Source organism: Mercenaria mercenaria, chromosome 17, assembly GCF_021730395.1.
Source record: "Mercenaria mercenaria strain notata chromosome 17, MADL_Memer_1, whole genome shotgun sequence".
NCBI classification, from domain to species: domain Eukaryota; kingdom Metazoa; phylum Mollusca; class Bivalvia; order Venerida; family Veneridae; genus Mercenaria; species Mercenaria mercenaria.
This window is the reverse complement of record NC_069377.1, coordinates 29,419,138-29,443,237: the sequence shown is the minus strand read 5'-3', so window position 1 is coordinate 29,443,237 and position 24,100 is coordinate 29,419,138. Positions and strand designations below refer to the sequence as shown.

Sequence of the window (24,100 nt, the reverse complement as noted above, 5' to 3'; positions counted from 1 at the left end):
TCTGGATCCATGCTGGTCGCAAACCCACTATGCTGGTTTTCCCATGGCACGGCTCAAATCCTTTCGATTCTTTCAGTATCACTTTTCTGGATGGCCTAAACGCATTAGAGTAAAAATACGATGTATCGAGAAAAAAGGGGGGAAAAGGACTCTTTACATTCTGACTACTTGTGATAGACCTGCGTAGGTTAACATTTCATTTGGTAGCGACCAGCCTATTAAATGATGAATGTAACTCAATGCTGACCTGGAGCGGCGCCTGTATAAATTACAAGCTTCGATATATATAGGATTTAGGCAATCTGGACGAAAAGTATAATAAATGACTGTATATATTCTGTAACCATGGTACTACTAACCCTAACCTTTAGCCAGTATATTATATAGAGGATATTACATGAGTGTTTTTACTTATTGAATTTATTAAACGAGTTGAATAAAATGATAAAATGCGAGGTTCTACCGAGCATTTTATCAATTTTATTCAACGAGTTTAATAAATTCAATGTGGAAAACCACAAATGTAATATTCTTTTTATCACATGTCAGCTTTTCCTATAGAAACATAAAAAATCTTCTTTCTTTTGCTATATAAACAAGTCAATTTCAACAACGTCTCAAATACTATAAATGACGTCGACGTCAAAGCTTTATTAGACTAGTGTATTATCATTTTTAAATAATGGCTTTATTACACTCCCGCGACGTCAAACTTGTAATAAATATATATATTATACACTAAATGCTTGCGGACATGCAATAGTTTGCATATTTTGCCGTGCGCTCCAAATGTTAATCACTTCCGGACATGCGCAGAAGACAGTACCAGCTCTGCAATGATTGGACACTATCCTTCATACGGATTATTGAAGATCAATGTGTCAATGCAGGAGTCCGCCGGTGTCACAAACAATTTCCAGAGCAACACCTATATAATTGTCTCCTTCCGCGAGTAAAAGCTAATAAAAAGATGCCATATGACCTTAATTCTGCTAGCATGTCCTTAATCCAAACAAACTGCATTATATGTAACTATAATTATTATTTTTGTTTAGACAATTTTACCTTGAACGACAAAAAATTATTTTGTGTGATATGAAAATATCTTACTCGGAGCACAATTTGTGAATCTGATGTCATCGATCGCAATCATGTGACCCCAGGCATTCTTTGGGAAGGCAACTTCGATAATAAATATGAACTCATGGAACTGTCCGACATTAACGTCTGCCTTCTGCCAATATTTGGACGTGCTGGTGGTGATATTTAACAAACTTTTTCTTTGTTGAGAACTTTTTAAATCAACCGTGACGACTGAACCCTGAAATCCAAATGCGTTATACCAAACTGTCAACTGACATAAGAGGTTTGAAGTATAATAAAGGTTGGACTCGAGTATTGCTCTACTTCCCGCCGAGTTGTCATTCTGTGCGTAAATGTAGTGACCTGAAGAAAAGCAGGAAAATTCTTTAAAACTTTATACTCTTAGGCATGTGTTCGGCTAGTATCGGGTATTTATTCTTTTATCGTAGCAGCTTGGCACTAGATAACTAACACGTTTTGGCCTAGCCTCTGACTGTCCAGTATTTAATACTCGTATATGTAAACATGCGTTTGGCATAGCACCTAGTCTTCAGTTATTGAATATCTTTTGAAACACTTTGGCATAGCCTCTGACGGTGAAGTATATAAAATATTTAAAAACGTTTCGACAAAACGCATTGTCCTCGAGTGATAAATGTCTTTAAAAGCCTTTTTGCATAGCCTATAATCCTGAAGTATTTAATATGATTAAATACGTTTGTGGGCCGCATAATACCTGGTCCGCAAGTATTTAACGATGATGTATAACAGTTTTCACTTTTAAATTAATAAATATACGAATTGAATGTTTCGCGCTACATTCAAAAATAAATCTTGCGCACTAACAGCTTATTGCTGAAAAAAAAAACTTCCAGATTTTTAGTGGCAACAAAGAAATGATGTAGTACACAAGAAGGGTTAATTCGCACAACATGCTAACATATTAACTACGTGTAGTAACTGTTAAAATTTTCGAACGGTCCAGTATCCCTTAAATACCTTTGAACTGGCCTCAGACCCTGGAAGGCTGCCCATCTTAGGCTACAGAAATCTCTGCTACCGTAAACTTTATAATTGAGCCGTGCCATGAGAAAACCAACATAGTGGGTTTGCAACCAGCATGGATCCAGACCAGCCTGCGCATCCACGCAGTCTGGTCAGGATCCATGCTGTTCGTTTTTTAAAGCCTATTGGAATTGGAGAAACTGTTAGCGAACAGTAGTGATCCTGACCAGACTGTGCGGATGCGCAGGCTGGTCTGGATCCATGCTGGTCGCAAACCCACTATGTTGGTTTTCTCATGGCACGGCTGATATATTTATAAATCTGTTTTAAATTTTATTGTATGATATTGTACTTTTAAATTAGTTTATTGAGATTGTTTAAAGTATTCTTCGGAGATTTAAGAAAGATACAGGTGATAAAAAATGTAAAAATAAAATCAAAAAAGAAATTAATTTCAATGGTCATGTAAAGTTAAGCTCTAGGGGAGATAATCGGGTAGAGAGAGCTTACTAACCATTCGCACTGCCATAAGTATGATCAGTCTTTGGTCCCGGCGATTTTTCAGCTGTGACTAGCGCGAAGTTGCAATTGTCGATAGCAGAATTCTCCCATCCGCACATAGAACTGGACTCAAACTGACACGATGTTCCTTAAAAGTTATAAAAAAAATTTATTTCAAATAAATTGACAAAACTGTCATCGGCTTCTACATCCCTACACCAAAAAATATCTCATTCTGTGAATTAGCTAGTTTTACAAAGTACCATGAAAACCCGTCAGAAAATATACACCAATGTATTTAAAAAACAGCATCTAGAACTTTACATTTAATGTAAATGACATTGTTAGAGCATCCCCTCCCCTAACCTACCCCTCCCCCCACTTCCCCCCCCACACACCTTCCAAAAATAAAACGATAACAAATCTTTCTTAGCTATTTCATTAAAAAAAAAACTGGTAATATGAGCCGCGCCATGAGAAAACCAACATGGTGGGTTTGCGACCAGCATGGATCCAGACCAGCCTGGTCAGGATTCATGCCGTTCGCTTTCAAAGCTTATTGCAATCAGAGAAACCGTTAGCGAACAGCATGGGTCCTGGCCAGACTGCGCGGATGCACAGGCTGGTCTGGATCCATGCTGGTCGCAAAGCCACTACGTTGGTTTTCTCATGGCGTGGCACAATAGTAAGAAATGTAAAAGAAAACAAGGACTTTTCTTTGATAGGCTACTTTTTACCACAAAAGGCTACTTTTTACCACAAATTGTGTATTTGCGTAACATTTCCAGGACATGACGTCAAACTCTTACCACACGTTACTTCGTCGGAATTGTCCCCACAAGCGTCAATAAAGTCACAATGTTCCTGGTCCGAGTAACATTTACTTCCGGTATGGCATTTTGACATCCGAAATTCACAGGGTCCGGGGGTTGTACTCGGTGGAGTTGGCTGACCAGGAATTGAGCCTGTTACATAAAATGGAAACAAAATATTGTAGACCCGTAAATTGCGTAATGACACTCTGTATGATGACGTACTATGTATGATGACGTACTCTGTATGGTGACGTACTCTGGTTTATAGCATTCTTTGGACGAAATTGATTTCCGTAAAAATCGGAGATTGCCGAAATCACATATGGAAACTCAAAGGGCCTAATTTGGCGATTTTTTACGGGTCTACTACGTTAAATAGAAAAATGTATGTAGGAAACCATTTTTACCACCAAAGAAGTGCTTTGAAACACCGTAAAAAGCCCAATAGAAACATTGTAGTCACGGCATTCATTCATCATAGGTAATTCGAGAAGAATACACTGATTAATAAAAAAACGAAAATAAAAACATCTGAGAACAAAATTAGTAATATGTTCCTAATTGTGAAATGTAACTGTAATGTAATTCTCGAAATAAATGTGTTTGAACTTAAACTATGAAGATTTTTAAGATATACAGTCTAGCTTGTCTGTAGCGGTCGGCAAAGGGACTGAACGAATTTGACCACTATAGACAGGTGACCACTATATCCAGGTTTTCATTATTAGACAAAATATTAGGTAGTCGAAAATCGAAATTATTTCTTATTGTACAAGGCACATGCATTTTAAGAGTATAGAATATATTCATATTATGTTTAAATCTATAAAACATTAAAATGAACACATCTTCAATGAAACATTATTTAATTGCTATGAGACGTATGTATGTTTGTAATGCGGCAGTGACCGCTGTACTTTTTTTTAACATATCGCAAATCTGGAGCATTTTTGCTGGCCATTTACCGCGATAGACAGAGTGACGCTATATAAAGGTTCATTTATTGGGATTTCCATCCGTCAGTCTTAAGGTTGGCCCTAACAGACAGAGTGACGCTATATAAAGGTTCATTATAATATTGGGATCCTTAGGCTGGCCCTTAGACAGGGTCACGCTATATTAAGGTGTCCGGTAATGCAGTACACACAAAAAGCTCTAAAGGGGGCACATTCCAGCACCATTAGATAGTTATAGATACTGGATTAAACAGGTATTTTAATGTGTATGATATAAAATAGAGCTGAATTCTTAATATCAAATTTAAATAGCGTAACTAACTCTTTCCAAATTCTATTGACTACAATAGATGTGTAGATAAAATGTTAAAATAAATTCGACATATTTTTTACTTATGAGCCTAGCAAACATATGTTGAGTATAGACCAGTAAAGAGTATAGCAACAATAGCACCTATATACTGGGTTCATGTTATACCAAACAAACTCTACCTCCAAGTTGGCATTCAGGTGATAGTGAGATGTCATCTACAGCGATGTTATCGTGTACACCTCTACCCACATCTCCTTGTATAACAATCTGCAGTATAACACATCACAATAATATAATAATCTTTACAGCATGATACTACTTATCATTATTTATCATAACAAGTACAGCAGAACTCCATTTATCATTATTGATCTCAACAAGTACAGCTAGATTTTACTTATCATAATTAATCTCAGCAAGTACAGCTGGACTCCACTTATCATTAATGATCTCAACAAGTACAGCAGGACTCTACTTACCATTATTGATCTCAACAAGTACGGCAGGACTCTACTTATCATTAATGATCTCAACAAGTACAGCAGGACTCTACTTACCATTATTAATCTCAACAAGTACGGCAGGACTCTACTTACCATTATTAATCTCAACAAGTACGGCAGGACTCTACTTATCATTATTAATCTCAACAAGTACGGCAGGACTCTACTTACCATTATTAATCTCAACAAGTACGGCAGGACTCTACTTATCATTATTAATCTCAACAAGTACGGCAGGACTCTACTTACCATTATTAATCTCAACAGGTACGGCAGGACTCTACTTATCGTTAATGATCTCAACAAGTACAGAAGGACTCTACTTACCATTATTAATCTCAACATGTACGGCAGGACTCTACTTATGATCTCAACAAGTACAGCAGGACTCTACTTACCATTATTAATCTCAACAAGTACGGCAGGCTCTACTTACCATTATTAATCTCAACAAGTACAGCCGGACTCTACCTATCATTAATGATCTCAACAAGTACAGCAGAGCTTTACTTATTATTATTGATTTCAACAAGTACAGCAAAACTCTGCTTATCATTATTGATCTCGACAAGTAAAGCAGAACTCTACTCAACATTACTGATATCAACAAGTATAACAGGACTCTACTTGTCATTATTGATCTAAACAAGAACAGCAGGACTCTACTTATAATTATTGATCTCAACAAGTAAAGCAGAACTCTACTCAATATTATTGATATCAATAAGTATAACAGGACTCTACTGATCATTACTGATATCAACAGGTATTGCAGGACTCTACTTAAAAGTATTGATCTCAACAAGTATGACAGGACTCGATCTATCTTTATTGATCTCGAGAAATATAACGTAATTCTACTTATCATTATTGATCTCAACATATGTAACAGGACTCTGCTTATCATTATTGATCTCAGCAAGTATGGCAGGATTTTACATTATTACTTATCTCAACAAATACTGTTGAACATAACAAGTATTGCAGGACTCTGCCTAAAATTATTGATCTCAACAAGTACAGCTAGATTTTACTCACCATAATCAATCTCAACAAATACAGCTGGACTTCACTTATCATTAATGATCTCAACAAGTACAGCAGGACTCTACTTACCATTATTAATCTCAACAAGTACGGCAGGCTCTACTTTTCATTATTAATCTCAACAAGTAAAGCTGGACTCTACCTGTCATTAATGATCTCAACAAGTACAGCAGAGCTTTACTTATTATTATTGATTTCAACAAGTACAGCAAAACTCTGCTTATCATTATTGATCTCGACAAGTAAAGCAGAACTCTACTCAACATTACTGATATCAACAAGTATAACAGGACTCTACTTGTCATTATTGATCTAAACAAGAACAGCAGGACTCTACTTATAATTATTGATCTCAACAAGTAAAGCAGAACTCTACTCAATATTATTGATATCAATAAGTATAACAGGACTCTACTGATCATTACTGATATCAACAGGTATTGCAGGACTCTACTTAAAAGTATTGATCTCAACAAGTATGACAGGACTCGATCTATCTTTATTGATCTCGAGAAATATAACGTAATTCTACTTATCATTATTGATCTCAACATATGTAACAGGACTCTGCTTATCATTATTGATCTCAGCAAGTATGGCAGGATTTTACATTATTACTTATCTCAACAAATACTGTTGAACATAACAAGTATTGCAGGACTCTGCCTAAAATTATTGATCTCAACAAGTACAGCTAGATTTTACTCACCATAATCAATCTCAACAAATACAGCTGGACTTCACTTATCATTAATGATCTCAACAAGTACAGCAGGACTCTACTTACCATTATTAATCTCAACAAGTACGGCAGGCTCTACTTTTCATTATTAATCTCAACAAGTAAAGCTGGACTCTACCTGTCATTAATGATCTCAACAAGTACAGCAGAACTTTACTTACCATTATTGATTTCAACAAGTACAGCAAAACTTTACTTATCATCATTGATCTCAACAAGTACATCAGGACTCTACTTATCATTATTAATCTCGAAATGTAAAGCAGAACTCAACATTACTGATATCAACAAGTATAACAGGACTCTACTTTTCATTATTAATCTCAACAAGTAAAGCCGGACTCTACCTATCATTAATGATCTCAACAAGTACAGCAGAACTTTACTTACCATTATTGATTTCAACAAGTACAGCAAAACTTTATTTATCATCATTGATCTCAACAAGTACATCAGGACTCTACTTATCATTATTAATCTCGAAATGTAAAGCAGAACTCAACATTACTGATATCAACAAGTATAACAGGACTCTACTTATCATTATTGATATCAACAAGTATTGCAGGACTCTACTGATCTTTATTGATCTCAAGAAGTATAACGTAATTCTACGTATCATTATTGATCTCAACAAGTATAACAGGACTCTACTTATCATTATTGATCTCAACAAATATGGCAGGACTCTATTCATCTTTATTGATCTAAACAAGTATAACAGAATTCTACTTACCATTATTGATCTCAACAAGTATAACATGACTCTACTTATTATTATTGATCTCAACAAGTATAATAGAACTCTACTTATCATTATTGATCTCAACAAGTATAACAGGACCCTACTTATCATTATTGACCTCAGTAAGTATGGCAGGACTTTACATTATTACTTATCTCAACAAATACTGTTGAACATAACAAGTATTGCAGGACTCTACTTAAAATTATTGATCTCAACAAGTATAACAGGACTCTGCCTATCATTATTGATATCAACAAGTATGGCAGGACTCTATCTATCTTTACTGATCTCAAGAAGTATAACGTAATTCTACGTATCATTATTGATCTCAACAAGTATAACAGGACTCTACTTATCATTACTGATCTCAACAAGTGTGGCAGGACTCTATTTATCTTTATTGATCTTAACAAGTAAAACAGAATTCTACTTATCATTATTGATCACAACAAATATAACAGGACTCTACTTATCATTATTGATCTCAACAAGTATAATAGAACTCTACTTATCATTATTGATCTCAACAAGTATAACAGGACTCTATTTATCATTACTGATCTCAGCAAGTAAGGCAGGACTTTACATTGTTACTTATATCAACAAATGGACTCTACATATCATTATTGATATCAACAAGTATTGCAGGACTCTACTTAAAACTATTGATCTCAACAAGTATAACAGGACTCTACTTATCATTATTGATATCAACAAGAATGGCAGGACTCTGTCTATCTTAATTGATCCCAAGAAGTATAATGTAATTCTACGTATTATTATTGATCTCAACAAGTATAACAGGACTCTACTTATCATTATTGATCTCAACAAGTATGGCAGGACTCTATTCATCTTTATTGATCTAAACAAGTATAACAGAATTCTACTTATCATTATTGATCTCAACAAGTATGGCAGGACTCTAGTCATCTTTATTGATCTAAACAAGTATAACAGAATTCTACTTATCATTATTGATCTCAACAAGTATAACATGACTCTACTTATTATTATTGATCTCAACAAGTATAATAGAACTCTACTTATCATTATTGATCTCAACAAGTATAACAGGACCCTACTTATCATTATTGACCTCAGTAAGTATGGCAGGATTTTACATTATTACTTATCTCAACAAATACTGTTGAACATAACAAGTATTGCAGGACTCTACTTAAAATTATTGATCTCAACAAGTATAACAGGACTCTGTCTATCATTATTGATATCAACAAGTATGGCAGGACTCTATCTATCTTTACTGACCTCAAGAAGTATAACGTAATTCTACGTATCATTATTGATCTCAACAAGTATAACAGGACTCTACTTATCATTACATATCTCAACAAGTGTGGCAGGACTCTATTGATCTTTATTGATCTAAACAAGTATAACAGAATTCTACTTATCTTTATTGATCTCAACAAGTATAACAGGACTCTATTTACCATTATTGATCTCAACAAGTATAATAGAACTCTACTTATCATTATTGATCTCAGCAAGTAGGGCAGGACTTTACATTATTACTTATCTCAACAAATACAGTTGAACATAACCAATGATTATGAATCTCAGTCAGTACAGTTGAACACTACTTATCATTATACAGTTGAACACAGCTGATGTTGATCAGTACAGTTGAACACTAAACATAATTTATGTCAATAAGTATGAATTTTTGACCTTATTGTATTACATTTGTCAAAGATTGTAAAGTATATATTTAGCCGAAAATCATTATAAATGCAGGTTTGTAAAATTATAATTACCTCCCTTTACCTGCCTTTCTTGCTAACCAAGATAGATTTGAAATGAATTAATTCCGAAGAAACACATAATTCAAAAACTTGCCTTTTGGCTCAGATTGCTGAAATATCCCGATATCTATCAAATGCAAACGTAACACTAGATATCATATTGAAATCGAAAGAAATACTCGGCCCTTAAACCCTTAGCCTGCTATTATTTCTTTTGGCTTCTGTCGGACATATCTGCCGATACTTCGACCACTTACAAGAATCTACACGATATAGATATATTCGCTTCAAACTCATTTTCAAGATTTTATGAAATCATTTGATTTTATGGGCAGGATTTTTTTTTCAAAACGGCTGTAAAAAATACAATAAATCGCGGATATTAACATTTTAAAATAAAATGAATGTGATTTTTTGGGTAGTGGTTGGAATGTAAATTCGTGAATTGACACAATAAAAAGTCAGTTACTGTATCATTTATGTGATCTGAGTGTACGATAAACTTAAAAGTCCGGCAAACATGAAACAAGAGGGCCATGATGGCCCTATATCGCTCTCCTGAGTATAGTTGTTTGCTTGAACAAATTTCTCAGCTTAAGCTTCAAAAACAACAAAATTAGGAGAGTGGGTCAGGATTATGCAAGATTACTTTTGAAATCTGTGTAAAACAATATTACAAGTGGTCCAAATCCTTTTGCTGTAGCTTCGAAAATAAGAGAGTAGGTCAGTAGGTCACATTGATGAACATTTTAAGTCTGTTAAAAGATCGGCATGCAAAAATATACATGTTGTCAAAATTTCAAAGCTGTATCTTAAAAAGCAAGAAAATGTGTCAGTAAGTAACATTCAAGGTTACTGAAAATCAGTTTTTTTTTAAGATCGGTGTGCAAAAGTGTACATGTCATCCAAATTTCAAGGCTGTATCTTAAAAAACAAGAAAGTAGGTCAGTAGGTCACATTCATGGTCACTGAAAGTCAGTTTTACGATCGGTGTGCAACACTGTACATGTCATCCAAATTTCATGGCTATATCTTTAAAAAACAAGAAAGTTGGTCAGTAGGTAGGTCAGTAGGTCAAGGCTACAGTCAAGTGACCCCTAATTACTTAAGGTCATAAGGTAATTATAATAAAGCAGTCTTGGAAACATGATCAGATAATTTTTGAAGTATTTTTTCCTATTTAACTCATATAAAAACTATGTGACCCTCGGGGTGGGGCCTCTTTTCAACCCAGGGGCATAACTTGAACAATCTTGTTAGAAGGCCACTAGGCGATGCTACATACTGAATATCAAAAGCCTAGGCCTTGAACTTTAAGTCAAGAAGATTTTTATTAGTTTTTCCTATGTAAGTTTATGTAAAACCTGGGACCCCCAGGGCAGGACCTCTTTTCACCTCAGAGGCATAATTTGAAAAATATTAGTAAAGGACCACTAGGCAATGCAACAGATCAAAAATAAAAAGCCTAGGCCTTGCAGTTTCAGACAAGAATTTTTTTTAAATATATAAGTCTATCTAAAACTTGGGACCCCGGGGCGAGGCCTCTTTTCACACAAGGGGCATAATTTGAACAATCTTGGTAGAGCACTACAAGGCAACGCTACATACCAAACATCAAAGGCCTAGGTCTTGTGGTTTCAGACAAGAAGATTTTTAAAAAATTTGAACACCTTTTGTAGAGGACCACTAGATGATGCTACATACCAAATATAAAAGCCCTATGACCTGTGGTTTTGGACAAGAAGATTTTAAAAATTTTCCTTTCGGTTGCCATGTTGTTTAAAGGAAAGTGTGGACGAACGGACGACGGACGGACGCCGGACGGTGAGCGATCACAATAGCTCAGCCTGAGGTGAGCTAAAACAAATTATACCTTATAATCTCTGGTATCAACATACGAGTCCATTTCAAATTGTGCAAACATCCAATCATCCCCGTGGTTACCCTGTATACTAGACATAGGAATTAATCCCTGGCGTGAGTAGTCCACCCGTTTCAGCAGAGTTAAGACCCCAACTTCACTTCCCCACATATGGTACCACAGCCGTATCTGCAAAAACCAGAAGTTACAATAACCGTGTCAGTCTCCTACGCAGTGATCTGTCCTTTCAGTTAAGACATGTACCTTCACCGCCACAGGCATATTTATTGATATCTTTTTTAAACCATCCTTAATATATTAAAAATGTTTTGAGTAAGATTTCGCTGCCCTAGCTCTATGTAAAGTTATCGCTGCCGAGTATGCTTATAAGGGTTTAAAGAAAGTGGGGATGGCTGGTCTAGTGATAAAGGTGCTAGCCGCTCAGGCTGAGGTCGTGAGTTTGAGCCCCTCCACGGCCACGTCCGAACCTTCCCATATGACACCAGTATTGGTCTTTCCAGGACGCTGACTCGAGCGCGATTCAAATAAGCGGAAAACTTTCGTCACAATCAATATAAAACGTATTAATATAAACTACTACTATCAAAGGTAATTGAGTACGGCAAACTCCCACGCAGTGATCTCCCTTGCCGCTTCGCTCATCAATGAGATATCTGCGTGGGAGTTTGTGTGTACGGATGTGTCTAATTGTCTAAGATAATCGTCTCCTTGCTTAAACCGGAAATACTTTACGTTCTACTTCAACAAAGGATTGTCTGGTTCCCTCAACATGGGATTCAGATAAAGATTTTTAGATAGTAAATTCGACTACTTACAACGCACATCTTTGATGTACCTCTAATTGTAGGCGATGTTAGCATTGCGATATCACCGAGTTTCCTTGGTGGTGATCCATCTATGTAAACGTAACCCCCTACAAAAAGAAAATGAAAAACAAAAGTGAGAAAAACAAGAGCTGTTTGTAAAATATGTATGACACAAATGATGGCATGTCCCATTTTCATTCACGAGGTCACTATGATCCAAGGCAGATTAATGCACAGCGAGCAGCATGGCAGATTCTTGCACAGGCGGGCACCTTGGCGCATTCATGCACAGCAGGCAGCATGGCAGATTCATGCACAGGCGGGCACCTTGGCAGATTCATGCACAGGCGGGTACCATGGTAGGTCCATGCACAGGCGGGAAAGAGGGCAGATCCGTGCACAGGCGGGCGCCTTGGCAGATCCATGCACAGGCGGGCATCAGAGCAGATCCATACACAGGCAGGTACATGGACATATCTATGCACAGGCGGTAACAGGGGCAGATCAATGAACAGACGGGCACCTGGGCAGATACATGCACAGCCGGGCAATAGGGCAGATCCATTCACAGGCGGATACATGGGCAGATCCATGCACAGGCAGGAACCAATGCACATACATGCACAGGCGGGCACCTGGTCAGATCCATGTTCAGGCGGATAACAGGGCAGATCCATGCACAGGCGGGTACATGGGCAGATTCCTGCACAGGCAGGAACCAAGGTACATCCATGCACAGGCGGGAACCTGTGCAGATCCACGTACAGGCAAGAGACAAGGCAGATCAATGCACAGACGGGCAACAGGGCAGATAAATTGACAGGCGGCTACAAGGGCAGATCCATGCACAGGCAAGACCCAAGGCACATCCATGCACAGGCGGTAATCAAGGCACATCCATGCACAGGCAGGAACCTGTGCCGATCCATGTACAAGCAGGAACCAAGGCAGATACATGCACAGACAGGCACCTTGGCAGATCTAGGCGGGCAACTTGGCAGAGGCATGCACAGACAGACACATGGGCAGATCCATTCACACACTGGTACCATGGCAGATGCATGCAAAGGCGGGCACCTAGGCATATCTGTGCACAGGCAGAAACCTGTACTGATGCATGCGCAAGCAGGAACCAAGGCAGACCCATGCACAGTCTGGCACAGATCCATGCACGGGCGGGCACCTGGAAAGAACTAGCGACCTTTTGCATTTTGAAGACGGTTTATACTTTGAATATGACACTTTGAAACCTTATTTAACTCAAGTGGTGAGTGGGGGACATGTGATTCAATCTAGTTTATTCAAACAAAAATATCGACTTAGAGACAGCTCCAGGGTTTTATGTGAGAGCGGATGGATTTACCGATGTGGGTCGGAAAAATTATATGCTACTGGGGTACTAGTATTTGTTTGCAGACTATCATGGGAGACGGCGCTCAAAGGGCTAATTTCTGAATATTATTATCCCCCCCCCCACCCCCCCACGCACGCACACACAATCCTTCTCAGCCATTCTAACCTGATTTTGTTCTGGTTGTGTGGTCAAAGCTTGGACCTGTTCCGAGAGTAGGTGTGGAATCCTTGGCCAATGTCCAGTCAAACTGATCGTCAACAGCATTTGTCCAGAAGCTGCAAATTTCGTTTGTGAAGGAACATCTGCCATTGGATATCTTGTCACAAATTTCCACCTATAAAATTAAGCTAAAATAAATCACTGCTTGGAATAATATTTAATACAATTGTTGCCTGAATATAAGATAAAATTGTCATGAATAACTCGACTTTTTTTCTCTTCTTTTATCCGAGAATCTTAAATAAACTCAACTGAAGTACATAACTGTTCTTATATTGTGATATATTCATTAGATCAAAAGTAAATTTATTTTATTCGAAGTAGCAGAAACAAATATTGCATATACAAAATGAGGCCTTAATGACCCGAATTTCATGCATACTAATGAGAGGTCCAGGGTCAAAACTCAACTTAAGGTAGCGGACCGTGATGACACTGAATAATTTTTTGTACAATTACGTAATCACGTTAACCAATTCTTTCGCCGTTCTTTGGTCGTAAATCAACGCGCACGTGGCTTTTCCAAAAAAAAAAAAAACGGGGAATGTCGAAATAGCTTCCAGAGATCTCGTAAATAGACGAATGTCATTACGGGTCTGTTTCTTAAAGTAAGCCCAACTCAGACTTACAGATATAAATTCTACATTCTAAGCATCAAAATGGACTGGTAAATTTTAAACACAGGGAACATATGGAACACGTTACTCTGGTCCTGTTTAAACGAGATATTACATGTATACATACTGTTTTGAATATGATTATATGATTAAAATTGGTTATATATATAACTGAAAATATATATTTTTGATAAATCAAAGTTGTATAACATTGAATTTTTCTGATTTCGTGCGTATTTAGTAAGCTCTTAAGACCATTCATATTTAAATGAGCCGTGCCATGAGAAAATCAACATAGTGGGTGGGTTTGCGACCAGCATGGATCCAGACCAGCTGTTCGCTAACGGTTTCTCTAACTGCAATAGGCTTTAAAAGCGAACATCATGGATCCTGACAAGACTGTGCAGATGTGCAGGCTGGTCTGGATCCATGCTGGTCGCAAACCCACTATGTTGATTTTCTCATGGCACGGCTCTTTTCCCTAATCACATATTTTTAACATGTTTCGGATAAATCTTATTATATAGACATGCTTAAATTTGGCATCTGATAACTCAAACGCCATAGATTTCAACGAGTTGGCCCATAAGAACTTACGGCAATATGTATATATTGTGCCATAGTTTGGTTGCGACTGCTTTAGAAAATATGGATGCTGAAGAATAAATGAACTTAGCACATTGGTGGCCAGGCCACAGAACACGGACACTCAACGATCATAAATGCTCACCACGAGAACATCGTGCTAGAAATGAGTAAAAAAAGAGTTACATTTTCATCTGATCCATCGCCGCATTCGTCTGCATAGTTACATTGAAGCTTAGGGTCTATACAGTTTCTATTCCTGCAGACAAATTGACTTGATAGGCATGTCTGATGCGCTACCGGTGGCTTGCAGTCTAAAAACTGCAATTGGTCAACAGCGATAACACCGAGAAACTGTTGACCACGCCTAGCCTGAATGACTACAGCAACATTCTGCTTAGCTCCGATGAAGACTACTGCTGGCAGCCAAGATTGTTCCTTCCCCCCTGTTGTCTCCCAAAGCTGTATTTCTAAGCCCTGAACAGAAATGTAAACAATAAGAGAACCAACGGAGGGTCCAGCCATGTAATATGATAGTTTAAGTTTACACTGTGGACCCGTGCGCCCGATTATTCCGGTGTATAAACTTGTTGTAGCATGGAAAGATCCTAGGGCCGTTGCAACACGTGCATACCACCCTCTCGGAGACATCTGTAAAATATAAGATAATTATAATAGTTATCAGGTAATTATGAAAACATAGTATTGAACTGAAAACGGGGGCCTCCGTGGCCGAGTGGTTAGAGTCGTTGACTTCAAACCATTTGCCCCTCATCGATGTGGGTTCGAAACCTCATTTGGGGCGTAGAATTCTTCACGTGAGGAAGCCATCCAGCTGGCTTACGGAAGGTCGGTGGTTCTACCCGGGTGCCCGCTCGTGATGAAATATGCACGGAGGGGCACCTGGGGTCTTCCTCCACCATTAAAAAGCTGGAAAGTCGCCATATGACCTAAAATTGTGTCGGTGCGACAATAAACCCAACAAAATAAATAAATAAAAATGAACTGAAAACTATGAAACTGACCTATATTTATGTATAAAACCTACACAGTTTTTTTACCATAATTATACCTACATGTCAATATGAATTCTGAAAAAGAAACCGCTTGTTTTTCTCAATTAAATATGAACAGACAGAAAACAAATTCCGTATTGAACTATCATTACTATGTTGAAATCCAAACCCGTATTATGTGTATATTCTAAAACAGCCCAAATAGGAAACTTAAAAGAAAGCTATACAATTAACTGTAAACTATTGATAATAATAATATTTTATTACGCTTTTCGATCAATAAATGATGTCATGGTTCATATCCAGCAAAATTCAGTAGTCTAAGAAAAGAACATCCCAGATCACAATATTATAACCTATTTCATTTATTTCACAAAATGTTTATATATAACACCTTTTGTCATAAAGTTGTTCAGACACAAAGTGCATCACTCAGGGGCGCGACCGTCATCCTCCACCAGTACAGACACACATAGTTATCTGACCAGAGAGAGCCCCCCACCTCCCCGACACACACACACACACAGCCCCCGTTCCACACAACCCCCACCCCTCAAGCACGCACGCACACACGCACACACGCACACACACACCTAACTGAGAGATCATAATTTAAGATAGGCTTATATACAGCCAAGCCTTTTATTAGATATCCTTAGATGTTTATAAAATGACCCGGGTAAGGAACCGATACACGTCTTCCTGGTCCCTAAGGGTTATAACAAATACTGTATATGTGTATATGTGGGTTATACTAGAATCAGCAGTATGCCAGAAAGTCCTTTGCCCAACTTCCAGCCTGGAATCAAACCCCATCGAGGGACTGGCAGTTCAAGTGTTTTGAGAAAATAGTACCGTCCCGAGTAGGCTAGTTCCCTATTTCCTATTCCTTTTTCAAGAAAAAAAAAAAGAATAACGACCTGTTCTTTATTCTCTATTCGCAGAAAACTTGGTAAAAGTAATGAGAAAATATTCATTATTCGCGGTTAAAACGTTTCACAGTACTTATATTCCAAAATAAAAACCAATTAATACGCTTGTACCTGTGATGCATCAGTCCTTTGGCTGTATTTTGCGCTTGTAAAGTTCTCACCATGCACTAATTGCCATATAAAGGACTCATTGGGTACCGGTGTGGAAGAAAGCGTTGACCATCCGCACATCTGTCCGTTATCGAAACCACAGGATGCCGATTCTGTAAAAATAGAACTTTAACAATTCGAGGTAGTGAACGTGTGATGACGCTCCTTAATTCCCATATGATTATATATTCTTGTTACAAAATTCGGCATGCTTCGGATGTATAAGACGCGTACAGTGCCTTTCGTAAATTTCATATGAAGAATGCTTAGTTTCCTCGTTGTCATTACGGATCAAATACCTTTACCTTAAGCCTGCTGGCGGCAAGTGGTTTTGCCTTTGCGACTAGTGCAGACCAAGATCAGATTACGATCTGCACTGTTCGCTATTCAGTCAGTAAATTTTCAGTGAACGCCCCTTTAAATTATAAATGGTATTGCCCAAATAGAAATTTAGCAGCTTAAGGGTTAAATCATTCTATATTAATAAAGACTATCCAGTCATCTTTGTCAAAACTATAAAATATTATATTGCGTTAACTGTTTCTTTTTTGTATTCCTCTAGACAAGTTTTGCGAAATTTGGGAAATGCTTTTATTAGTAAGTAATTACAATAGAAGTAACTCTAAAAATATTTTGTACTTTAAGGAAGTTTTAATTCAAAGAACTGCTGTCCTTAAGTCAATAAAACTTGCAGAAATAGCTTAACACTTGTCATGCTGGACTCCACTGGTTCTGCCTTTGCGACCAGTGTAGTTTGCCTCTGCGACCAGTGTAGATCATGATAAGCCTGTACATCCTATTAAAATATGATATAAAGTAGAGGAGCGGTAGTTTATATCATACACATTAAAGACATTACTTAAACAACACTGGTTTATCTTTTTAACAGTTTGATCGATACCCAGAGTCATGTCCCTCTAAAGATATCCGCTAACTAAGACTTCCAAAATATTTTATCTTTAGCTTTTAACTTCATATGCAGAAAATCCCTATTCAACTGAATTTAATTTTACTAAAGATATTTTATTGTGTACTTAGAGTTCAATACCAAATCAATACATTCCTCATGTTCATCAATGACAACCTCAAACTTGGTAAATCAAGTATTTTGTAAATCTTACATGCAAGTTTATAAAAGAATCTTTCACTGGTTGAAGATGTGGATAGGAAAAGATGGCATGATGGTAACTGTTTACGGTACGAGGCTCTCTGATATCTTAATTCCGCACCTTTAGCTAGTGATAGATTCTGTTTCTTTCATACCATCTTCTTCAAAATTAAAATAAATAAAATAAAACGATTGCATTTTTTTTAGTACAATTTTGTTCTGAATTTACTGATTCATTTATAAATTACAGCTCGTGCGTCATCTTTCACCCCAGTTGTTTTTCTAGCACCTACATAGTTACCATCCAGACAGATTTTTCCATCCGCACCTTCAGGAGGTGAAGGGTTTACTACAATCTGAAGCTATCCAGGGCAAGTGTTTAGGGTAGGATATAAAACATCGATGGAAATGTTAAAATCAGTTTATATAGAGAAACTTTATGTTCTGTCGGTTATGATTTAACTCAGTTTAAAGTAATATCCACTAAATATAAATGAAGAGTTCAGCATTGTGCCCTTGAGTACATGGAGTGTTAAACTTTATCAACAAGTCTACAGAAGTCTATCTTTATCCCCGGCCCCCCCCCCCCCCCCCCCCCCCCCACACACACACACACACCTTCCTACTACATATAAACAGGTGTTTACTTTATATAGGGGTATCTTAAAAGAAATATTTATGTAGTCTTCTTGACCTAAAAAAAAAAAAGAAAACGCCATTCAGAAACGAAAAGTTTTGGGGGTAATTTTAATATAAATTTAGTTATTAAGCGTTTGATTTTTACTATTTGTAAATTAGTTTGTACCGAGAAAGATATCAAATATGTAAAACCTAACAGTTTGTTTTCTTTATTACGTTGTTAGTTTTTTTCTACCTAGTTTGTAGACTCGAAAATGATGGTGATATGGTAAACCTAAATCAAAGTTTTGTATGACTTTATTTAGACCTGTTTATTCTTAAAAACCAATTAATAAAGTAGGTATTTTGAAACGTATCTGACCCATGTATTCCAATTTTACTTAACCTTAAGCCTGCTGGCGGCAAGTGATTCTGCCTTAGCAAACCTGCACGTCCGGTCAGTCAGTAAATTTACCGTGAACATGCCTTTGAACAACAAGTGGTACTGCCTAAGTTGTTGGATGGACCAGTCCATTAAAGAAATTTAGCAGGCTAAACGTTAATGCATAAAAATATTAATAATTAAGTTGATTTTTCCCCTTTTTGTCATGCATGTTTCGGATTGAATGAAAAATATATTAATATCTGCCTTTCAACTTATCAGTCAAATCTATACAATATCAACATAATTATGCTTAATCCATCAGGGCCTTCAGGGTAGTCTGTCATATTTCATTTAATGCCAATTTTCACTTTGGTGATTTATCTTATGAAAACACAAAGATCCAATGTACATATTTATAGGTCCCTGATACAAATTGACTTTTTTCCTTGTTTTGTTTAGTTTTGTTGTTGTTGTTGTGGTCCACTTAATCATGAAGTAGTACAAAATTAATGAGTATTCATTGTTCCGCCTACTATGGATTTCCCACATTCAGGCAGGCGGAGCAACTAGTAGGCGGAGCAACTACCAATACAGGAATAGCATACAATGTTGAATGAATGGACCAAGTATATAAATATCAAATTGTGTTTATTTTTCTTCAATTGCAAACTTTCTGCACCTTTCACTCTTTGTATTATCTCCATGATTTTAATAAATTCAATTGTAAACCAGAGTGCACTTACTTTTATAAGTTATACATGTTGTTGCTTATTAGTGCTGTTAGATTATTACGAGTTAAACCTGCATATTATATTTTCATTGAATAAGAATGTAATATTGTGCACACTACCCGATAAGTATATTTATAATTACATCCGCATGATTTTTTGTACAAACAATGTGGGCCACACCTCCCACAAATCTTAAACTTTTTTTCTAAACGTCACCTTCGCAAAATAAAACAGAAACAGATTTTTTAATCAGATATTGTAAAAAGTCACTATGTACAAATGTGCAAATTAAAATAAATATGATTCTACTGATTTACAGTAATTTCAAAGAATGGTTCCCTGTGTGGTTTAGTTTACTTGAGACGACCGGAGATGTCGCATATTGACGGAAATGAGCGTTTTCACTATAAGCCAGTAATAGATATGTTTAGCCTTCACTACGTAACGCTCCGTTTCGGCAAACTTAATTGCATTAGAAAGTCAATAAATGATCTATATTGTGTACTCAACAGATAACGTATCTGTGACCTAAGGTTATCATTCGTGTAGGACGATAAAATGAATATAAACTCCCAAGTTACCTCTTATTATCAAAAGTACATAGTATCACTTTTTTAACCAACTACAGTGCTCCCACTCTATAGCGGTCCTCCGAGCAACAATTCCCTCCTTGCAACAACATTTGCTACTGACTCCAAAATATGCTAATTGTTCTTTATTTTACCTCTCTACAACAACTCCCTCCAAACAACAACTAAATTTTCCGTCTGAAGAAAGAGAGATGACTGTACTAGGTTACATCGTAGCCTGTCAAACACTCTGTGTTAAAGATTCGATATTGATCCGGTGTTCGATATGTCACGGTACGGACTTCAATGGTCACGTTAGGGGAGAAGATGTGTAAGGCAGCCGGTTAGCTCAGTCGGTAGAGCACTCGCTCTGTAAGCAAGGGATCCCGGGTTCGAGCCCCGGACTGACTACACATATTTATCACCCTGTGACATTTGGCGCCCAACGAGGGACCGTGGCATGCTTGCATGGTCAGTCTTACGACGCTTGCAATATTATGTATCTCTGGAATCGAGGACTAATTTAGTTTGTAGGAGTGCATGTGAAAATACGGACTTAACCACGTCAGGGGAGAATACTAGTATATGTCAGGCAGCCGGTCAGCTCAGTCGGTAGACCACTCGCCCTGTAAGCGAGGGGCCGCGGGTTTGAGCTCCAGACTGACTGCACATTTTTCTCACCCTGTGACATTCACAAGTTATCGCCCAACGTGGGACCGTGACGGCATTACACTTGTTAGTCTTCGGCGCCTATAATTGCTATATTATATATATGCCTATAAAGGCTGATATTCGAGGCGAATTTCGAAATGGTGGGGGAAACAAATCTGTCACGGTATAGACCTTGAATATGAAAAAGGGGAGAAAATGTGTAGGCGGCCTGGTAGCTCAGTCGCTAGAGCATTGAAATGGAATTCCGAGGTCCCGGGTTCGAGTCCCGGTCTGGCTGCACATTATTCTCACCCTGATTTGAGTCCCTGTGTGAATGCACACTTTTCTCACCCTGTCAAGGTCCAGGGTTCGAGTCACGCTCTGGCCACTAATTTACTTACCCTGTTTCTAGTCCCGGTCTGGATGCACACCTTTTCCCCCTGTCAAAGGGTGAGAAAAATGTGCAGTCAGTCCGGGGCTCGAACCCGGGACCCCTCGCTTACAGGGCGAGTGCTCTACCGATAGAGCTAACCGGTTGCCTTACACATCTTCTCCGCTAACGTGACCGAGTACGTACCGTGGTGAGATACCCTCCCCCCCACCACACACATACACACACCTCCCAAATTGGAAATTAGTCCTCCAACCCGGAGGTACATAAAATTGCAAGCGTCGTAAGACTGACCAAGCTAGCATATCACGAACCCACGTTGGGCGCCAAATGTCACAGAGTGAGGAAAATGTGCAGTCGTCTGGGTTTTTAAGAGAGTGACGTCATTTGAAAACATGGGACCGTGACATAAATGCCAAAGCTACTTTCCATTACGGAGCGCTGCATGGGTGAGCTGCACCTCAAAGACTATCTACTTCGATAATATTGTCATCTTTTTTGACAATATCGACTCTTATTATCGCCGTCTTGAAGCTGTGTTCCAACACTTGGAAAAGGCTGGTTTGAAGCTGAAAGTCTTTGGTGTAAGTTCTTTCAAACTCAGGTGAAATATTTTGGTCATGTTGTTAGCAGAAATGAAATTGAGACAGATCCAGACAAGCTCAAAGTTCTGAAGAAGTGGCCGGTCCCTACAAGTATCAAGGAACTGAGAAACTTTCTGAGTTTTGCTGGGTATTACCGTCGTTTTGTCCCTGGATTTTCCCAGATTGCCAAAATATTAAATGACCTCTTAGTTGGTCATCCTACCAACAAAAGGCTAAACCGTCCAAACCTGCTGTACCTTGGACATGAGGTCAGAAGCAAGAGGATGTTTTCAGATTGTTGATTGACAAACTGACATCACCTCCCGTCTTGGCATATGCTGACTTCTCTAAACCTTTTATTTGGAACGTAGATACCAGTTGCAGTGGCTTAGGTGCAGTTCTCTGCCAGGAGCATAATTTCAAGGAGCGTGTTGTTGCTTACACCAGCAGAGGGTTACGAAGGAACGAGCGCAATTGCCCTGCTCACAAGTTAGAGTTTTTAGGATTTGGTTAGATGCTATGGTTAGTCTGCGTATGATATCCAGATCCACTACCGCTCCACCGCTCTGGAAAACAGAATCTGGATGCAGATGCTCTTTCTAGGCTTCCCAAATCAGACCACAATGACACAGTTTTGTTTTCAGATGCCATGAAAGCTCTTTTACAGGCTAATTCTACTGTCTCTGAGAAACTTCTTGCCATGGAATGTGTTTCTTTTGCTGAACAGGTACTGATAGAAAACCCTCCAGATGACATTTTAGTTGGCACCAGTTTCCAAATAGTAGATTGGAATGAGGAACAGGCTAAGGATCAAGCCATTTCTAGAGTTATGGAGATTTTCAGGGCTGGTCACAGGTTAACCGAACGTCAGAAAGCAAGCGAACCGATGACTGTTAGAAGGTACTTGCGGGAATGGAATTCTCTGATTTTTAAAGATGGTGTTCTATAGAAAATGTTCAATGAGTGGTTTTGACATCCATTAGTTGATTTTGCCCGAGTGTTTCTGTGATAAAATCTTCCATGGAATCCATGATGAAGCTAGCATCAGGGCCGGGACCGAACCATCAGCTTGCTGAAGTCTCGTTTTTATTATCCCCAAATGGACCGGCTTGTTGAGCACCGTGTCCGTAATTGCTTAAGGTGTATTCGCAGGAAAACTTTAGATAGAAATGCTTCCAAACTTGTTTTTGTCAAGTCCCATTTACCAGTGGAACTTGTTTGTTTTGACTTCCTTTCACGCAAGATGTCTTCTGGTGGTTTTGAGAATATTCATTTTCCTTACCGACCATTTCACTAGTTTTTCTAAAAACCAGGCGGCCCATACAGCTGCCAAACTTCTTTTTGACTCTTTCATTTCCCATTATGGTTTCCCTAGTAGACTTCACAGCGACCAAGGGAGGAATTTTGAGAGTGATGTCATCCGAGAACTGTGCAAACTGGCAGGTGTGGAGAAGACGAGGACCATACCGCACCACCCTTAAGGAAATGGAATGCCAGAGAGGTTTAACGAGATTCTACTCAACATGTTGGTACGCAGCAAAAGAGAAGAAGTCAAACTGGAACGAACATCTCCCTACAATAGTCTACGCCTTCAACTCAACCAGACATGACTCCACTAGTTTCATCCCACATTTCCTGATGGTTGATTGTCATCGCAGGCTAGCCATAGACGCGGTTTTGGTGGTTGAACCAGACAAAGGTGACACCAAAGACAAGTTCACATATGTCTCCGGTTTGAAGTGTAGGTTCCATTTTGCCTACAATGTGGCCTCCAGAGAAGCCATGAAACAAGGACGTCGACACAGGAAGAGGTGTGATCTCCGTGTCAGAGAAGTAACGTTGGTTGTTTGAGATAGGGTTCTTGTTTGTAATGTCGGCATCAGGGGTAAGAACAAGCTTGCCGAAAGGTAGGAGAAAGACGTCCATGTAGTTGTTGATCAGCCCTATTAAGATCTTTCTTTGGGTTTAACGCCGTTTTAACAGTATTTCAGTCATGTAACAGCGGGCAGTTATCCTAACC

General features: G+C 38.2%; 1 protein-coding gene across 3 annotated transcripts in view; it reads right to left on the bottom strand.

Moving 5' to 3' along the window:
- The window catches only part of LOC123537140 (MAM and LDL-receptor class A domain-containing protein 1-like), a 74,366-nt gene that overhangs the window by 41,790 nt on the left and 8,476 nt on the right, over positions 1-24,100 (bottom strand). For all 3 annotated transcript variants that reach the window (XM_053529364.1, XM_053529363.1, XM_053529362.1), the window contains exons 2-10: positions 17,005-17,156; positions 15,132-15,596; positions 13,690-13,858; positions 12,180-12,277; positions 11,356-11,532; positions 4,853-4,940; positions 3,399-3,554; positions 2,603-2,737; positions 1,111-1,446 (exon numbers count right to left, since the gene is read on the bottom strand). In XM_053529364.1, coding sequence (XP_053385339.1) covers positions 1,111-1,446; positions 2,603-2,737; positions 3,399-3,554; positions 4,853-4,940; positions 11,356-11,532; positions 12,180-12,277; positions 13,690-13,858; positions 15,132-15,596; positions 17,005-17,124 — 1,744 coding nt within the window. In that variant the 5' untranslated portion in view covers positions 17,125-17,156. The remainder of the gene's footprint in view (positions 1-1,110; positions 1,447-2,602; positions 2,738-3,398; positions 3,555-4,852; positions 4,941-11,355; positions 11,533-12,179; positions 12,278-13,689; positions 13,859-15,131; positions 15,597-17,004; positions 17,157-24,100) is intronic.